This window comes from Pelodiscus sinensis, chromosome 6 (genome assembly GCF_052426305.1).
Source record: "Pelodiscus sinensis isolate ZL-2025 chromosome 6, ASM5242630v1, whole genome shotgun sequence".
Lineage (NCBI taxonomy): Eukaryota > Metazoa > Chordata > Testudines > Trionychidae > Pelodiscus > Pelodiscus sinensis.
In genome coordinates, this window is record NC_143057.1 from 8,680,466 (window position 1) to 8,695,002 (window position 14,537).

Sequence of the window (14,537 nt, forward strand, 5' to 3'; positions counted from 1 at the left end):
ACCAGTCAGTTCCCGAGGGTGCCAGACCAGAGAGGTCCAACCTATAGGCTGTCTTCTGTAGGAAAAAGAATGAAAAAAGACAACTGTCTGCACTTGCACTTGATCGACAACACTTTTGTCGTTCATGGATGCTTAACGCCCACCCCCAGAATGACAATGTTTTGTGGCAGCAAGAGAAAGTGTGAATGCTGCTTTGCTGACAAGAGCACTCTCCTGCCAACAAAGCGAACCTCTTTCCCTTGTAAGGGATGGAAGTATTTTTTCAAAAGTGACTTAGTGACAAGGCTGTGTTGACATAGTCTTGTTGCAAAATGCTGCATAGTGCAGATGCACTCTGAGGGTACGTCTAGACTACAGGCTAGACTACAGCCAGTTCTGTCGACAAAGCTTCTGTCGACAAAGAGCATCTAGACTACAGCCAGTTCTGTCGACAAAGCAAGCCACTTTGTCGACATGAGTGTGTAGACGCAAAGGACAGTGTAGATGCAATAATGTCTTCTGTCCACAGAACTCCATTGACAAAAGATGTTGTTCCTCGTAGAATGAGGTTTACCGCCGTCAACAAAACAGCGGTAGTGTAGACGCAGGTATAGACCGTTTGAGAAGATGGGAAATGTAATCAGTTAGGATCCAATTTTCAAAGAGAATGAGATCTGTTGAATGCTGAACACTTTAAAATCTGGGCCTCATTTTTTTTCATTTGGGTGCCTACGAGTGTTCCCTATAAGCCCTGTGCTTAGATGGCAATGGAAGAGAGAGTGTGTGTCAAATGTACCCAGACAATTACCAGAGCACCCACAGCAAGGGGGGGGGGGCGGTTCCTATTGGAGGTGCACATGCCTCAGTGCACATAAAATTTATTCTGCACATCCATGGAAAAGACTAGAGAGAATATTGGTACCTACATTCCTTTTTGGTACCTAAAGTGTGGGATTTGAGAATATCAAACAGCCTAACTCGAAAATGGGCCCAAGAAAGAGGTAACATCAGAACTAAACCTGCCATGGTCTTAGCAGCAAATCATCAATAAGGCAAAACCTCCACAATATAAACACAGTTTAACCAACTTGCACTTTTTGTCCAAAGCAAATTGCTAATTCCTCCACTGCAACAGTAATTTCTCAAGCATGCCACACTCTGTTGTCCACAATGGAGTAATCTCAGGTCACAGAGGGCTGCAAACTGATCTCTCGATTTTCAGCCAAGAGGTCATTGGTCAGTTAGGGGGCTGGAGCACATGACCTACAAGGAGAGGCCGAGGGATTTGGGTTTGTTTAGTCTGGAGAAGAGAAGAGAAGAGAAGAGAAGAGAAGAGAAGAGAAGAGAAGAGAAGAGAAGAGAAGAGAAGAGAAGAGAAGAGAAGAGAAGAGAAGAGAAGAGAAGAGAAGAGGAGAAATTTGATAGCAGCCTTCAACTTCCTGAAGGGAGGTTCCAAAGAGGATGGAGAAAGGCTGTTCTCAGTAGTGAGGGATGGCAGAACAAGGAGCAATGGTCTCAAGTTGCACTGGGAGAAGTCTAGGTTGGATATTAGGAAAAACTATTTCCCTACGAGGGTGGGGAAGCACTGGGAAGGGTTCCCTGGGGAGGGGTAGAATCTCCATCCTTAGAAGTTTTTAAGCCTCAGCTTGACAAAGCCCTGGCTGGGATGTTTCAGTTGGGGTTGGTCCTGCTTTGGGCAGGGGGCTGGACTCGATCTGCTGAGGTGTCTTCCAGCCCTAGAAGTCTACCATTAGCAACATGGGACACTATTTATTTCCTTCATTGACGCTGCAAGGCACATGTGTCCCTGCCTCAGGATTTTATAAAATGTCTCCCCCCACAGAGGAGCAAGTCTGACGGACTTCCAGGATCTGTCATTCTGCACTAAGGTCAAACCACTTTACCATCTTGATAATGCACCAGGCACCCCAACTGAGAGTGGAGCCCCATTGTGCCTGGACAAACAGCATATGAAACTATCGCTGCCGGAAGAGTTCGCCCTGCCAGACAGATGAAGGGTGAGAAAAAGCAAGTAATTTCATTCCCATTTCACCAATGGGAAGTACAGGGCATATTAAGTGACTCAACCCAGATCTCCGGGATCCCAATGTCATTGGCATATAAGGCAGTTTAATCACTGCTTTGTGCTACTAAGCTGCTCTAAGAGCCCGGAATATGCTCCATTGGAAGTAGCAAAATATTTCCCTCTTTATTCTTTTTGCTAGGTGTATGCCTCTGACAGGCACCTGATGGGTGTGCATTTAACAGCTTGCTATTTCTAGCCCTGCAAAGCAGAAGAATACGACCTAGCTCATCCCGCTAAGATTATGTTTCCAGAATCACCGAGCTGTAAGGTTAACACCTTGCTGCTATCAATGTCCCTCCAGTGTGCTGCATTTTGCTCTTTTCCCCTGACGGGTCACTCTTAGCCTCTGCTCTCTTACACACATTGTGTTCCTGCCATGGGAGGCATGAATCTTCAGCATGCCAAGCAGTAAGAGGCCATACGGACAAGCCCTGGGTATAACTGCACATTGAGTTCAGCGTGGCTACTCAGATTTATATCAGCCGAGGATCCAGCCTGTGTGAATTCCCAAAGAAGGAACGTGTAATAAGATTAACAGCTCACTTGCCGAGGCAGGATGCTTCCTCCCGCTGCATCTCAGCTCTGTGAGCACCTGTTCTGATAGAGATAAAACTGTGGCATTCTCTTTAATAAGACATATATTCCCTACCTGACCCACGAGACACTTCCTGCACCACTGCCATGCCTCCATGATGGCCAAAACATTGTGCCGGTTTATGGTCCTCTAGCTCTAACATTCAGGAGCATGACTTTTCACCTGAACCTTTCAAAAGGTTTGGGTGCTTCATTGTGAGTAAGTTGCTGCCCCCACCCCAGAACTCAGAATGTGTAAAATGAGGATAAACTAATTAGTAAAAACTTGTAGAGATTTCCACAATTTTTCTCCAACTCTTTTCCCCATCCCTTGCTCAGAAAACAGACAGCATAGGCTGTGAGAGCAACAGCATGCAAATCCCGGTTCTATTGGGGCTTTTACAATAATAGGATAGATAGGTTGTGTGCTGCCTTGTGCATCTATTGCATGAGGCAAAACTCTTACCTTCACGGCTGCTCTTGTTTCCAAGTACAGCATACCCACTTTGAAATGCCAGCATCCTAAGAAATGGCTGAGGGATCACACACCCCACCCTCCCACGTCCTACAGCTGTGAAGGATTACAACAGTGTTTCTCAACCTTTTTGTTTTTTAATAAAGTACCCCTTTAAAAAAAAAAGTAAGTACCCCCAGTACCTACAGTTTTCAGACAACATTTTTTTCTACCATTGCAACACATTTGTTTAAACGACTTAACCGTAGCCAGATGGGTGATGAAATTATTGGGTGTAAAAAGTACAAAAATAATAAATTGCTGTAAAACTTAAAACAAAAATTCAGTTTTCTCCAAATTTCAGTTATGTTGACGTACCCCCCCAGACTTCTCTCGAGTACCCATAAGAGCATTTGTACCACTGGTTGACAAACACTGGGTTAGAATCACAGAACAGCAGTGGAGATTTAACAACTAGAGATGAAAGTTTGTTCAAGACATGCAACCACTTCATGGCAGATGCCCTGTAGGAATCAATCAGGACCCTGCCTACTCATGACGGGCCCGTACCACCAGTTTCTGGGTAAGGTAGTGAGAAAACTGGAAGCGGAGCTGGTGGAAATTTATCAAAATGTCAACATTTCCATTGTATATCTTTTATCAAAATCTCCAATTTTGTTAGAAAAACAGGGACATTTTTCAGTTTTTTTCCCCCGCGTTTTCTCAACCCACTTGAAATTGAAAAATAGTGTTCCATGAAGCCTGGTCTACACTAAAGGAGAAAGTCGACTTAAGATACGTTCACTACATGGCTGAAGTCGAAGTATCTTAAATCGTATTTTGGACCGCACAGTGGAAGGTCGAGGGGAGAACACGCTCCTTCGACTTCCCTTACTCCTCATAGCAACAGGAGTACTGGCGCCAACAGGAGTGCCTTCTCAGTTCGAATTAGGGGGTCTTCACTAGACCCACTAATTTGAATCCTGGAAGATCAACTAGGGCAGCTTCGATCTTCTCCATAGTGTAGACAAACCTTATAGACCCGTGGTCCCCAACATGGTGCCCGCGGGTGCCATGGCATTTGTGTGTGCCTGCCAAGTGCTTGGGGCTGGCCTGGCCCCGGGCACGTGGCGCATGCGCGGTGCCGGAGCCGGCCCCGGGCACATGGCGCACAGTGAGCGCCGGCCCTGGGAGTGCCACGGATTGGCCGCCCGCGCTCTGGGCACGCGATGTTTGGGGGGGGGGAAGAGCGCCGGCCCCGGGCACGCGGCGCTTGGGGGGGGAGAGTGCTGGCCCCAGGCGCACGGCACTTGGGGGGGGAGAGCGCCGGCCCCGGGCGCGTGGCTTTTGCAGGGGGCGCCGGCCCTAGGCACGCGGCGCTTGGTGGGGGCCCCGGCCCAGGGCGCGTGGCTATGGGGGGGCTCTGCCCCCGGGCATGCAGCTATGGGGGGGCCCTGCCCCCGGGCGCATAAGTGTCCCCGCCTCCCGGCACCCGGTGGGCGAACGGCCACGCCCCCTGGTGCCCGGCAACCTCTAATGGTTGGGGATCACTGTTATCGACTCATAGACTTTAAGGTCAGAAGGGACCATTATGATCATCTAGTCTGACCCCCCCTGCACAATGCAGGCCACAGAATCTCACCCACCCACTCCTGGAATAATCCTCTCACCTATAACTCAGATATTGAAGTCCTCGAATGATGGTTTGAAGACTCCAATATGCAGAGAATCCTCCAGCCAGTGATCCGTGCCCCATGCAACAGAGGAAGGCAAAAAACCTCCAGGGTCTCTGCCAATCTACCCTGAAGGAAAATTCCTTCCTGACCCCAAATATGGCGACCAGCTGAACCCTGAGCATGTGGGCAAGACTCACCAGCCAGACACCCAGGAGAAAGTTCTCAAGCCTTGCTTGATTAAAAAGTGAAGCTACTCTCCCTCTGCAGCTGTCACCATTGTGCACTACTACAGCGATTCTGAACTAGGGTTCCAAGGCTCTGTGGGGGCCACAAGCAGGTTTCAGAGGGTCCGTCCAAATAAACCACAGAGCAGGGGCCGCATTTGAGTCATTTTGGCCCAGGGAAGAAACCAAAGCCTGAGGCCTGGCAACACAAGGCTGAAGCGAAAGCCTGAGGCCTGCGATGTGGGGCTGAAGCCAAACCCTAAGCACCTTAGCTTTGCAGGGCAAGTGCCCGACTTGCTACCCTCTACAGCCAGCCCTGACTTTTAATCTACTGGATATGGAGACAAACAGTTGTTGTGGCACAGGTTTGTATAGCATTGGAGGGAGGCGGGAGCAGGGCAGGCCTCAGAAAGATGGAGAACCCCCTGCTCTAGTATATTTCGTACATCTCATTTCTGTCACTGTCTCCTGGGGGGCACAGACAGAGGGTTCAGCAGTTTGTGGGGGAGGATCGTGAAATCATTTACATGGCTTTAATTAAAAGCCGCACCGTGCTAAAAATGTGGATTTGAAAGGGAAAAAAAAAGAAACACAACATCTTATCCAGAATCAGTGAGGCGGTTATTACAGCCCATTAATCAAATATCGCTAAAGCATTTGCTAAATGTAAATAGCTAAAGAGTAGGTTGCGCTCATTGCTTTGTAATTAACTGTAATTTACATTTGAGCAATTGATTTATAGCCTCGCTGAGCGCTTGACAACCTAACTCTCCTCTGGGTTTAAAATGGCTGTGGTCAAAGGATAAGAAATCCAATGTCCATATTTTAAAACCAGTAGCAGATCCATCAGCCTGACCCATGAATGCCAATGTCCTTTATGTGCAATGCCCGCAGTAGCCATGAAAAGATAGGGAACTAAGCTACTGTATTACATCATGAACAAAACTGGATTTAGTTTCTCACGCAAGAGGTTCTCAAAGTATTGTCAGACTCTATATCCCTCCGTAACCTACTTCCTGTTAGATGCATGAAGGGTTCACAAGAATGCACTAGGTTGGTGCCTCCTTGCAGCCAGTGAACCCTTTTCCCCCGAGAGGTTGTACTAGAAAATGGTCTCTTAGCCCCTACCTGTCACTGGATATCTTGGTTATATTTTCCCCTCAATTCTTGTTTAGCATAGTAGGCACAGAGTGCCTGTGAAAATCCCAGATTCCTAATCAGAATGAGAACATGGACAATTTGCCAAGATGAACGCACAATTTGGCTTCTGCTAAATTCACTCGTGTGCAACACCTGTTGCACTAGTGCACGTCCAAATCCCAACTGGCACATGCATGACATGCGTTATGAGGGAACAAGTCAGACACGTGCACTTCTACCTGGATGGCTGTTCATAACCTGGGCCTACATGTCCCCAACCATACTGATGGTGTGTGATGCAACAGACACATAACGCACGTTCTGAATATCTTCTCATTTTAGGAGTTATGGGCAATTTAAATCCCGGTCACAGTTAGGCTACCTGTGTATGACAAAGTAGGGGTGCGATTCGCAGCTTGCTTAGACATACTCTAAAAATAGTAGCATCGCCTCAGTAGCAGAGTCAGTAGTGGGGTCGTGAGCTAGCTGCCTTGAAGCCGGGCCCAGAGAGTTAAGGCAAGTTTGCACTAGAAGCAGTTATTCTTATTCCTACCTTTTCTTAGGGTGTGTCTTCACAGCAGGTCTTAACTCAAAATAAGCTAGGCAAATTGAGCTACGTCAATTACTTCTTTGAAAACGCTTATTTCGAAATTGGGAGCACTGATTTCTAAACAGAGCACTCTTCCTCTGACTTCCCTTACTCCTCGTACAATGAGGACTACAGGAGTTGGAGTAAGAAGTCCTCCCACTTGACAGTATTTTGACATTATTCCAAAATAATGTTGCTGTGTCGACAGACCTTAGTGTGGTTCTCTCAAAATTTGTGTTCTTGTGCATTTTTCCCATGCCTCCAAACCGATCCACTGAACTTCCCATCACCCCGGTCAGCAAACAATGAAACATCTTTCCCGCTCAGGAAGATTCCGAAGAGACAGAAATTGAAAAGTTGTAGGAATGAGGTGTGGTGCCAAGAGAAGACCAGTGTTCGCTGCACTTGCCTCAGAACAGGATGCTATTCTTCATCTAGTCTTTGCTAGTCATGTTATAAAATGACATGGCAAGATCATATACAATGTACAGCTCAGTGCCTGAGGCTACGTCTAGACTGCAGGCTTCTTTCAGAAGCAGCTTTTCCAGAAGAGATCCTCTGGAAAAACTCCTTCTGAAAGAGCACATCCACACTGCCAAAGCACATCAAAAGCGATCTGCTTTTTCGACAGAGAGCGTCCACACTGAATGGACGCTCTCCTGCATGTAAACTGTAATTGCTATGAACGGAATGGCCACCAGAGCAAATGTGCTTTTTCCTCTTTCCTCTTCTTTCAAAAGAACGCCCTCTTCCCCGCACACACACTCCTTTTTCCGAAACAGCTCTTTCAGGAAAAGGCTTCTTCCTCGTAGAAAGAAGTTTACCAGCGTCAGAAAAACCCCTCTGTTCTTTCGATTTTTATTTCGAGAGAACGCAATTGCAGCGTGGACATAAGTGAAGTTTTTTCTGACTCTGTAGTATAGACATAGCCTGAGGCAAACTTCATATGGATACTCAAAAGCTGTGTGTGGATTCCTAACAGGTTTCTTTTAATAGTTTGGTGGTCGCATAAGCAGAGCAGTCATCATTTAAACCATGCACTGGGGCTGAATAAGCTGCAGGAACGGAACGCAGGGCTTTTCCCTGAAAAATATATAGGCCTCCTAGCATTTGCTCTAGAATGAATTTGCTGATAGCTGTCAGTGTTCGATCTTACATCCTTCCTTTGGCGCAGCCAGAGGGCGATAGCTCCCTAAATGCTGGAGACCAACCGACGGTCTATCCAGGATGCATGTACTTACCCACGGTGGTCATCACATTACACATTTCTGATCTGTATTTCACAAGCACAGGGGCTGTTTTTAAGTTCCAGGAGCATTTTGCAGTCAACGTCTACCCTGAGCCACCAGGAATGCTAAATATCAGTTTAAAAATTACAACATAAATCCGTTAGGTGTCTATTTGCTTTGGAACGGATGGCATTGACAGCTCAAAATCTGGCCCATTTGTGTGACTCACTATGAGAATTACCTCCCTGAACTCCACAGCTGTTTGTTCATTCCTTGTCTGCTGATTGGCCAATAGACTTGAAGCCATGTGGCCCTTCATGGTCTCTGGAGACGCATGCTTCCCTTCAGAGCTCCAGCAGGGGGAAATTGCTTCAGATGTCTACCTTGGCTGCCTGCCCTACAAACTGTTCTTCTTTAGCACTCCCCATACTTAGGGAGTCCCCCGCTGCAAGAAGCTGTTGCGGAGGACAGAGACTGAAGAGATACCACGTCATAACTGAACTGGCATTTTATTAAACAGTGAGTACCTCTTCGCAATCACAAGTGACCACTGTTCCCAGGCCTCCAAAGCAAAGATTAGCCACTTCTACAATGAATAAACAGGGCAGTATCAACACCTAGCTGCAATTACTCATCTGTTTCATACTCATCCGTAGCTACCTTTGTAGCTGATTTAGCAAATTGTTGCTCAGGGATTTCTGTGCCTCTGGACATGTGGGTACATCAAAGATTGTTTCTAGTCCAGTACAAAGCCTCATTCCCTTTGATTTTTACAGCACTGGACAACAATGCATCTAACTGGATAAGAGGCTTATTAACCCTAACTACACTTTTGCCAGAAAACTCCAGGTCAGCAGCCTATAGCTGAATCTGCAGCATTTTAGGTCATTTAAGCAGACTAAAATCATGGAAGGCCAATCTGCAGTAAAAAGCTTTCCTAGCCAAGTCTCCAAGGTACTGTTAATATATATAGCACAGAATAAGTATTGAGAAATACCAGTGCTCCCCCTACTAATGATTCACTTCTTTCATCTGAAGAAGTAGGCTGTGCCCATAAAAGCTCATACCACCATCTACATGTTTGGTTAGTCTCTAAGGGTATGTCTAAACTACATGGCTCCGTCGACGGAGCCATGTAGATTTGTTGTTTTGGCAAAGGCAAATGAAGCCACGATTTGAATGACCGCGGCTTCATTTACATTTACATGGCTGCCGCGCTGAGCCGACAAAAAGCTGATCAGCTGTTTGTCTGTTCAGCGCGCTAGTCTGGACGCTCCCCTGCTGACATCAAAGCCCTTTGTCGGCAGCCCCGGTAAACCTCATCCCACGAGGAATAACGGGGCTGCCAACAAAGGGCTTTGATGTCAGCAGAGGAGCGTCCAGACTAGCGGCAAGCGGACAAACAGCTGATCAGCTTTTTGTTGGCTCAGCGCAGCAGCCATATAAATTTAAATGAAGCCGCGATCATTCAAATCGCGGCTTCATTTGCCTTTGCCTACGTGTCTAATCTACATGCCTCTGATGACAGAGGCATGTAGTCTAGACACAGCCTAAGGTGCTGCAAGAATACTTGTTGTTTTAAATTTTTCCAGTTACAGACTAACACAGCTACCTCTCTGAAACTTTTATTCACCTTTCAGTTTGACTTCAAATTATAAACAAAATGGAATAGTAGGTTCTTCGGTTACACTTTTAAATGAAAGCTGGGACTCTCTTCACAGGACTCCAGCTGCTTTAAGATACACACCAAATTTTGTGAGCCATAATAAAGAGTTTGAAACCGTGGCTTGGTATAAATATAATGATGTTTTGAGGGTGGCAGAGTTTTCTCAAAACACAGCCAGAAGTAAATATTAAAGGAATCCTTGTTGACTTGAAAAAAAATTGCCTTTTCATCCAATAGTTTTGCACTTACTTTTGAGGCACAGAACACTTAACATTCTTGTGCCTGAAGGAGATGAGAGAAAAAAAAGTCTCTATTATTTTCCAAGTCCATTTTTTTTGTATGTGACAGCACTTTGCACAGAGTCCATTTCTGCTGAGATCAGCTGCACTTAATGTCTCACGCACCAGTATAATGGTGTCTCCCTCATATATTCTTCAGAGAGGAATTCACCGTCATGCTCTTCCCAACACCTCATGAAAGGTTGTTTACTAGTAACTGCAACAAAGATGCTGTCAACTTTTAAATCTGCAGTTAGCTGTATCCTCTCCTTTTAACTTCTGAAGAAAGCAGAGCATGGGGGAAGGGATGAGGGGAGTCTGGGGTAGCTCCCTCTTTCTGGAGCCAGGCAGTATCTGAAGAAACAGAAGAGTCCCCTGTTCCCTGCACGCACACACCACTTGACCTTCCTAGAAGATGTAGGTGCTGGGTAAATCAAAATTTCAGTGCAAGTTTCCCTACCCATAAAATGGAGCAACTGACTGACTTCTCACAGGTATTATGAAACAATGTTTGCAAAAACTTAGCAATGAAAAGCATTAGCTAGCAGCACTAGTCCAAGATAAAAAGATACTGAAAAGCTACTGAAATTCACCCAGGTACAGTGTCAACACAAGAGCTATGCACCAATGAAACCCCACTGATAATCAGGATTGGACCTGGGGTCTACCGCATGTCAGCCATTTTACTTGGACTTCACACAGGAATTTAAAGAGACGAGTAGTGAAGACAATGCATGTGTGAAAAATATCCACACCGAGAAGTCTGGAAACAGACACCCCCCCGCCCCCTGTTCCTCCATGGAGCAGAGACTGTAAAAGTACCATTTTCTACAAAAAACATCCCCTCCATGAAATCTCTCATCTCTTCCTTGAAGAATGGGAGACTAGTCCAATTTTCATGCCCATTTAGTCCTTGACCCTATGTCATGCCAAAATTGGTTACCCATCAGGCCTCCAATAGTATGTAATGTGAACACCTCGAAAGTGTCACCAGAGGGCAGGACCTTTCATTCAGCTTCTCACCACCTGAATTGAAGTTGAACTGGGAACATCACCACCAGCCCAAGCAATCCCTGCCATTTATGCCTTCTGGTGCTTTAAAATAGGATCCAACCCCATGTAGGAATGAACAAGCTTACATTTTTAAACAGGTAATAAATCACTAGAACAAGGTACCACGGCTCATAGCGGGTTGTCCAGTACTGGCCATTTTTATATGCATCTGACAAAGTAGTTTTTACCCACGAAAGCTTATGCCCTAATAAATCTGTTAGTCTTTAAAGTGCCACAGGACTCCTTGCTGTTTTTGCAGATACAAATTAAACACGGCTGCCCCTCTGATAGATGACAACTGGGAGTTTTTCTAAGAGACTCACTCTAGGAATTGTTCTGAGAATGTTCTAGAGCCTGGTGTTATATAGGAGGTCAGATGAGATGACCACAGTAGTCTCTTCTGGCTCCAAAATCTAAGCATCTCTATGAACATCTCCCTCCAAAAGCCCCACCCCACAGGTTCACACCGCTCCAGTTTCCCTTTCCACTTCAGGCAGTCATAGTAATCCAGTCACCCCTCAACCTTCTCCTAAGCGCATGACCCTTTCCTCAAACCTGGGCTGAGCTTCACCAAGAGACCAGAACGCAATCCCGCCTGGATTCAGGCTGCTCTCAGGCTCAAGAAGAATTTTTTTCACAGCCCTAGAGCAGATCCTAAGAGTAAGTAACTAGTTAACTGATCCTGAAGTGGCATGTGTCTCTGCAATGAGGTCTATAATCCCCTTTTTTTTTAAACACCTGTAAAATCTGTGTAGCTTTCTTTAGAGCAAAAAAAAAAGATGTTACTCAAAGCAAGCAAGACAAATTACTGAGCTGGTCTCTCTCTTCCTATTTCTTAGCTCCACCACCCTTCCCAGGGATTTCGCTTTGGGACGGTGAGAGAAAGCAGTGCTGAAGACTATGTCAGACAGAGCTTCCCAGAGATGCATGAGTACATGAGACGGTACAACGTGCCTGCAACTCCAGACGGCGTGGAACACCTGAAGTGAGTCTCTGCACGCTAGCATCTTGTGATCACTGACTGATCAAAGAGCGCTTCGTTTCACAGTCCTGGGCTGCACGAAGGCCCTAGTCCAAAGCTCCTAGGAGTCAATGGACCTCTTTCCCATTACTTCATTGGAGACTTAGTTATTCTAAGTGTCTTCTGTACAGGTTTTCCTCCATTCATCTTACTTTATATATAATACCAGAGGATTTACCTGGCATGTTTCAGGTCCTTAACCAAAATATTTTTTGGTTTTCTTCATTTAAATCATTGATCTGGTGTGGGGCTGGGGTCAGGGAGTAAGCATACAAGCTGCCCTGGGGAGAGAGGACTACCCCAACACTCTCCGACCACAGCAGCTTGGGGCCAGGTGAGAAGCACCTCTCCATGGCTGCTGTAGCTCCAGCGGGCACAGCGGTGCATATCCCTCAGCCAAGGGACAGACAGGCACACAGTCAGACAAACTCTCTCAAATATCTAGTAGATAGCTGTTCCTTTCTCTACCTCTGCCCTTTGCTGCCCCAATGGAGGTATAGCCGTCCCAGTCCCCATTTCTGGCCCCTTTCTGCCCCCTTGTGGTCAATGTACAGTATAACTGTGCCTGCTAGCAGACTCCTCCCTTTCCATTTTATGAGAAACAATCATATTCCAGGCATATCTCATTGTTCAGGCACAACCAAACCCTGACCTTGCTTTTAATTTATTAGAGGAAGTGGCATACCAAATTTGGTGGTCCTAGCTTTTATTATTTAGGAGGCATTTTTGAACAGACACACAGATTGCTGGACAGACACACACACACACTCAAATATTAAGTACATTTTTCAAAGGGTTAAATAAACTTGGATTGTCTAGATCATGTCCAATTTTCCATTTTCAGAGGCATCATGGTTGTATTGCTCTGGCATGGAGGACAACAGGGCAGAGTTGGGGAAGAAAGTACAAGCTCATTCTCCCCATCGCTAAAAGGGAACAAGGAGTAACAATTACAGCATGGAGAGTACAGAGAGGCGCTCACTCTTTGCAGACAAAGCAACCTTTTGCAGTGCCGCGATGGGTTGAAAGATATTCATTGGGCAGGAGGCGCTGTCCAGAAGGCAGTGCCAATAAAAACAAACATTAGAAATCTTGGTGCCACCCACAATCATACTTGTGCCCCAAACAGAGACTCTTTAGAAAGATTTCAATAAGAACAGCAGTGACACAAAATTGATAGACAATTATCAGCTCAGTCTCACATTTCCAGCAAGGCGTGTGGTTTCAAATACATTTCCCTCTCAATGTTCTGCAATTGATTATACACATGACTAGATTGGAGGCTACAATCATGGTCATAATTAGCCACAGGTTGGATCCCCAGGGGATCTGTATAACAAATTGCCTGTGATTACATTGTTTAATATTTTAGGGTACCCTGATTTTATTTTCATGAGTAACTCCTAGCGCACTTGCCACATCCTCAGTAGATGTAATTCAGTCCCATGCCAGTCGGTGGGTTTGTGACACTTCTACCAGCTGGGGATTTGGCCACTTGATGGTTTCCCTTGATTGGATGAGAACATGGGGAGCACATTTCCATACATGCAGTCACAGAACCTTAAAATGTGCATTCCATAAAACATTCAAACCAGGGAAACTCTGTCATGTGAATGTGCATGGGAAAGCAAAAAGCAAGCCTGGACGAAAGACATTCATGTTAAAAGAGCAGCAAGGTATTCGTGGAAAACCTTGCCAAGTGCTCAGCTCTTGCTTTTACCATACAGTAGATCAATCTTAGAAGCAGCAGTAGGAAACTGAACCTGAATGACAGCCTTAGATATTTCTTGTTTCCTCCTTTGTGTGCTACTGTGCAAGCAACTTAAATTTGATTCTCACCCTATTGCACTTTCCTTCTTCCAGGTCAATGATATGATATAAGACCTGGTTCTTTTGCGGATATTCTGCTAGTCAGATCAACCTCTCTGCACATGAGTCCTTCCCTCTGATATTTAACACAGTTCTGCGTTGATAGCAGTAACCCCTGCTCCTCAGCATCATTAGGGTTATAAAGTAGGTTTTAGGTTGGTTTTGGGTTGGGTTTATATATCAGAAGCTTCCTGAGAAGTACAATCTTGGTTTCCAACCCTGAAACAATAGCTTCTATATCGATGAACACAACGGTGAAGCTTCTCATATTGGTTGCTTTCTTACTTTGATCTTCAACAACAGGCATGATCCAGAGAAACTAGATGCCTTCATCATGGATAAAGCGCTCTTGGATTATGAAGTATCAATAGATGCAGACTGCAAACTCTTGACAGTGGGGAAACCGTTTGCCATTGAAGGTATTTCAGACAGTATCTTTCTCCTTCTGATCCATCCTGCCTGCCAGCGTTGCATATAATTAATACAGACAGAATGAAAGATTGTGGGCCAGATCCTGACCCCACTGAAGTCATAGCAGAACTCCCACAGACTTCAGTAAAGCCAGAATTTCTTCTTATTTGTCTTTCAGTGTTTTCGTGTCAGCTCTCAAATTACTTGCATGTTACAGCCTCTATAGAAGAGGTGGAAGGGGCAGGGCTTGGAGCAAGGTGCACCCGCCCCACCCTGAGACACCCCCAGA

General features: G+C 45.7%; 1 protein-coding gene across 1 annotated transcript in view; it reads left to right on the forward strand.

Annotated features, from left to right (window-relative positions):
- GRIN3A (glutamate ionotropic receptor NMDA type subunit 3A) overlaps positions 1 to 14,537 on the forward strand; it is a 92,070-nt gene that overhangs the window by 51,829 nt on the left and 25,704 nt on the right. Inside the window, exons 4-5 of the mRNA XM_075931378.2 lie at positions 11,787 to 11,932; positions 14,141 to 14,256. Coding sequence (XP_075787493.2) covers positions 11,787 to 11,932; positions 14,141 to 14,256 — 262 coding nt within the window. The remainder of the gene's footprint in view (positions 1 to 11,786; positions 11,933 to 14,140; positions 14,257 to 14,537) is intronic.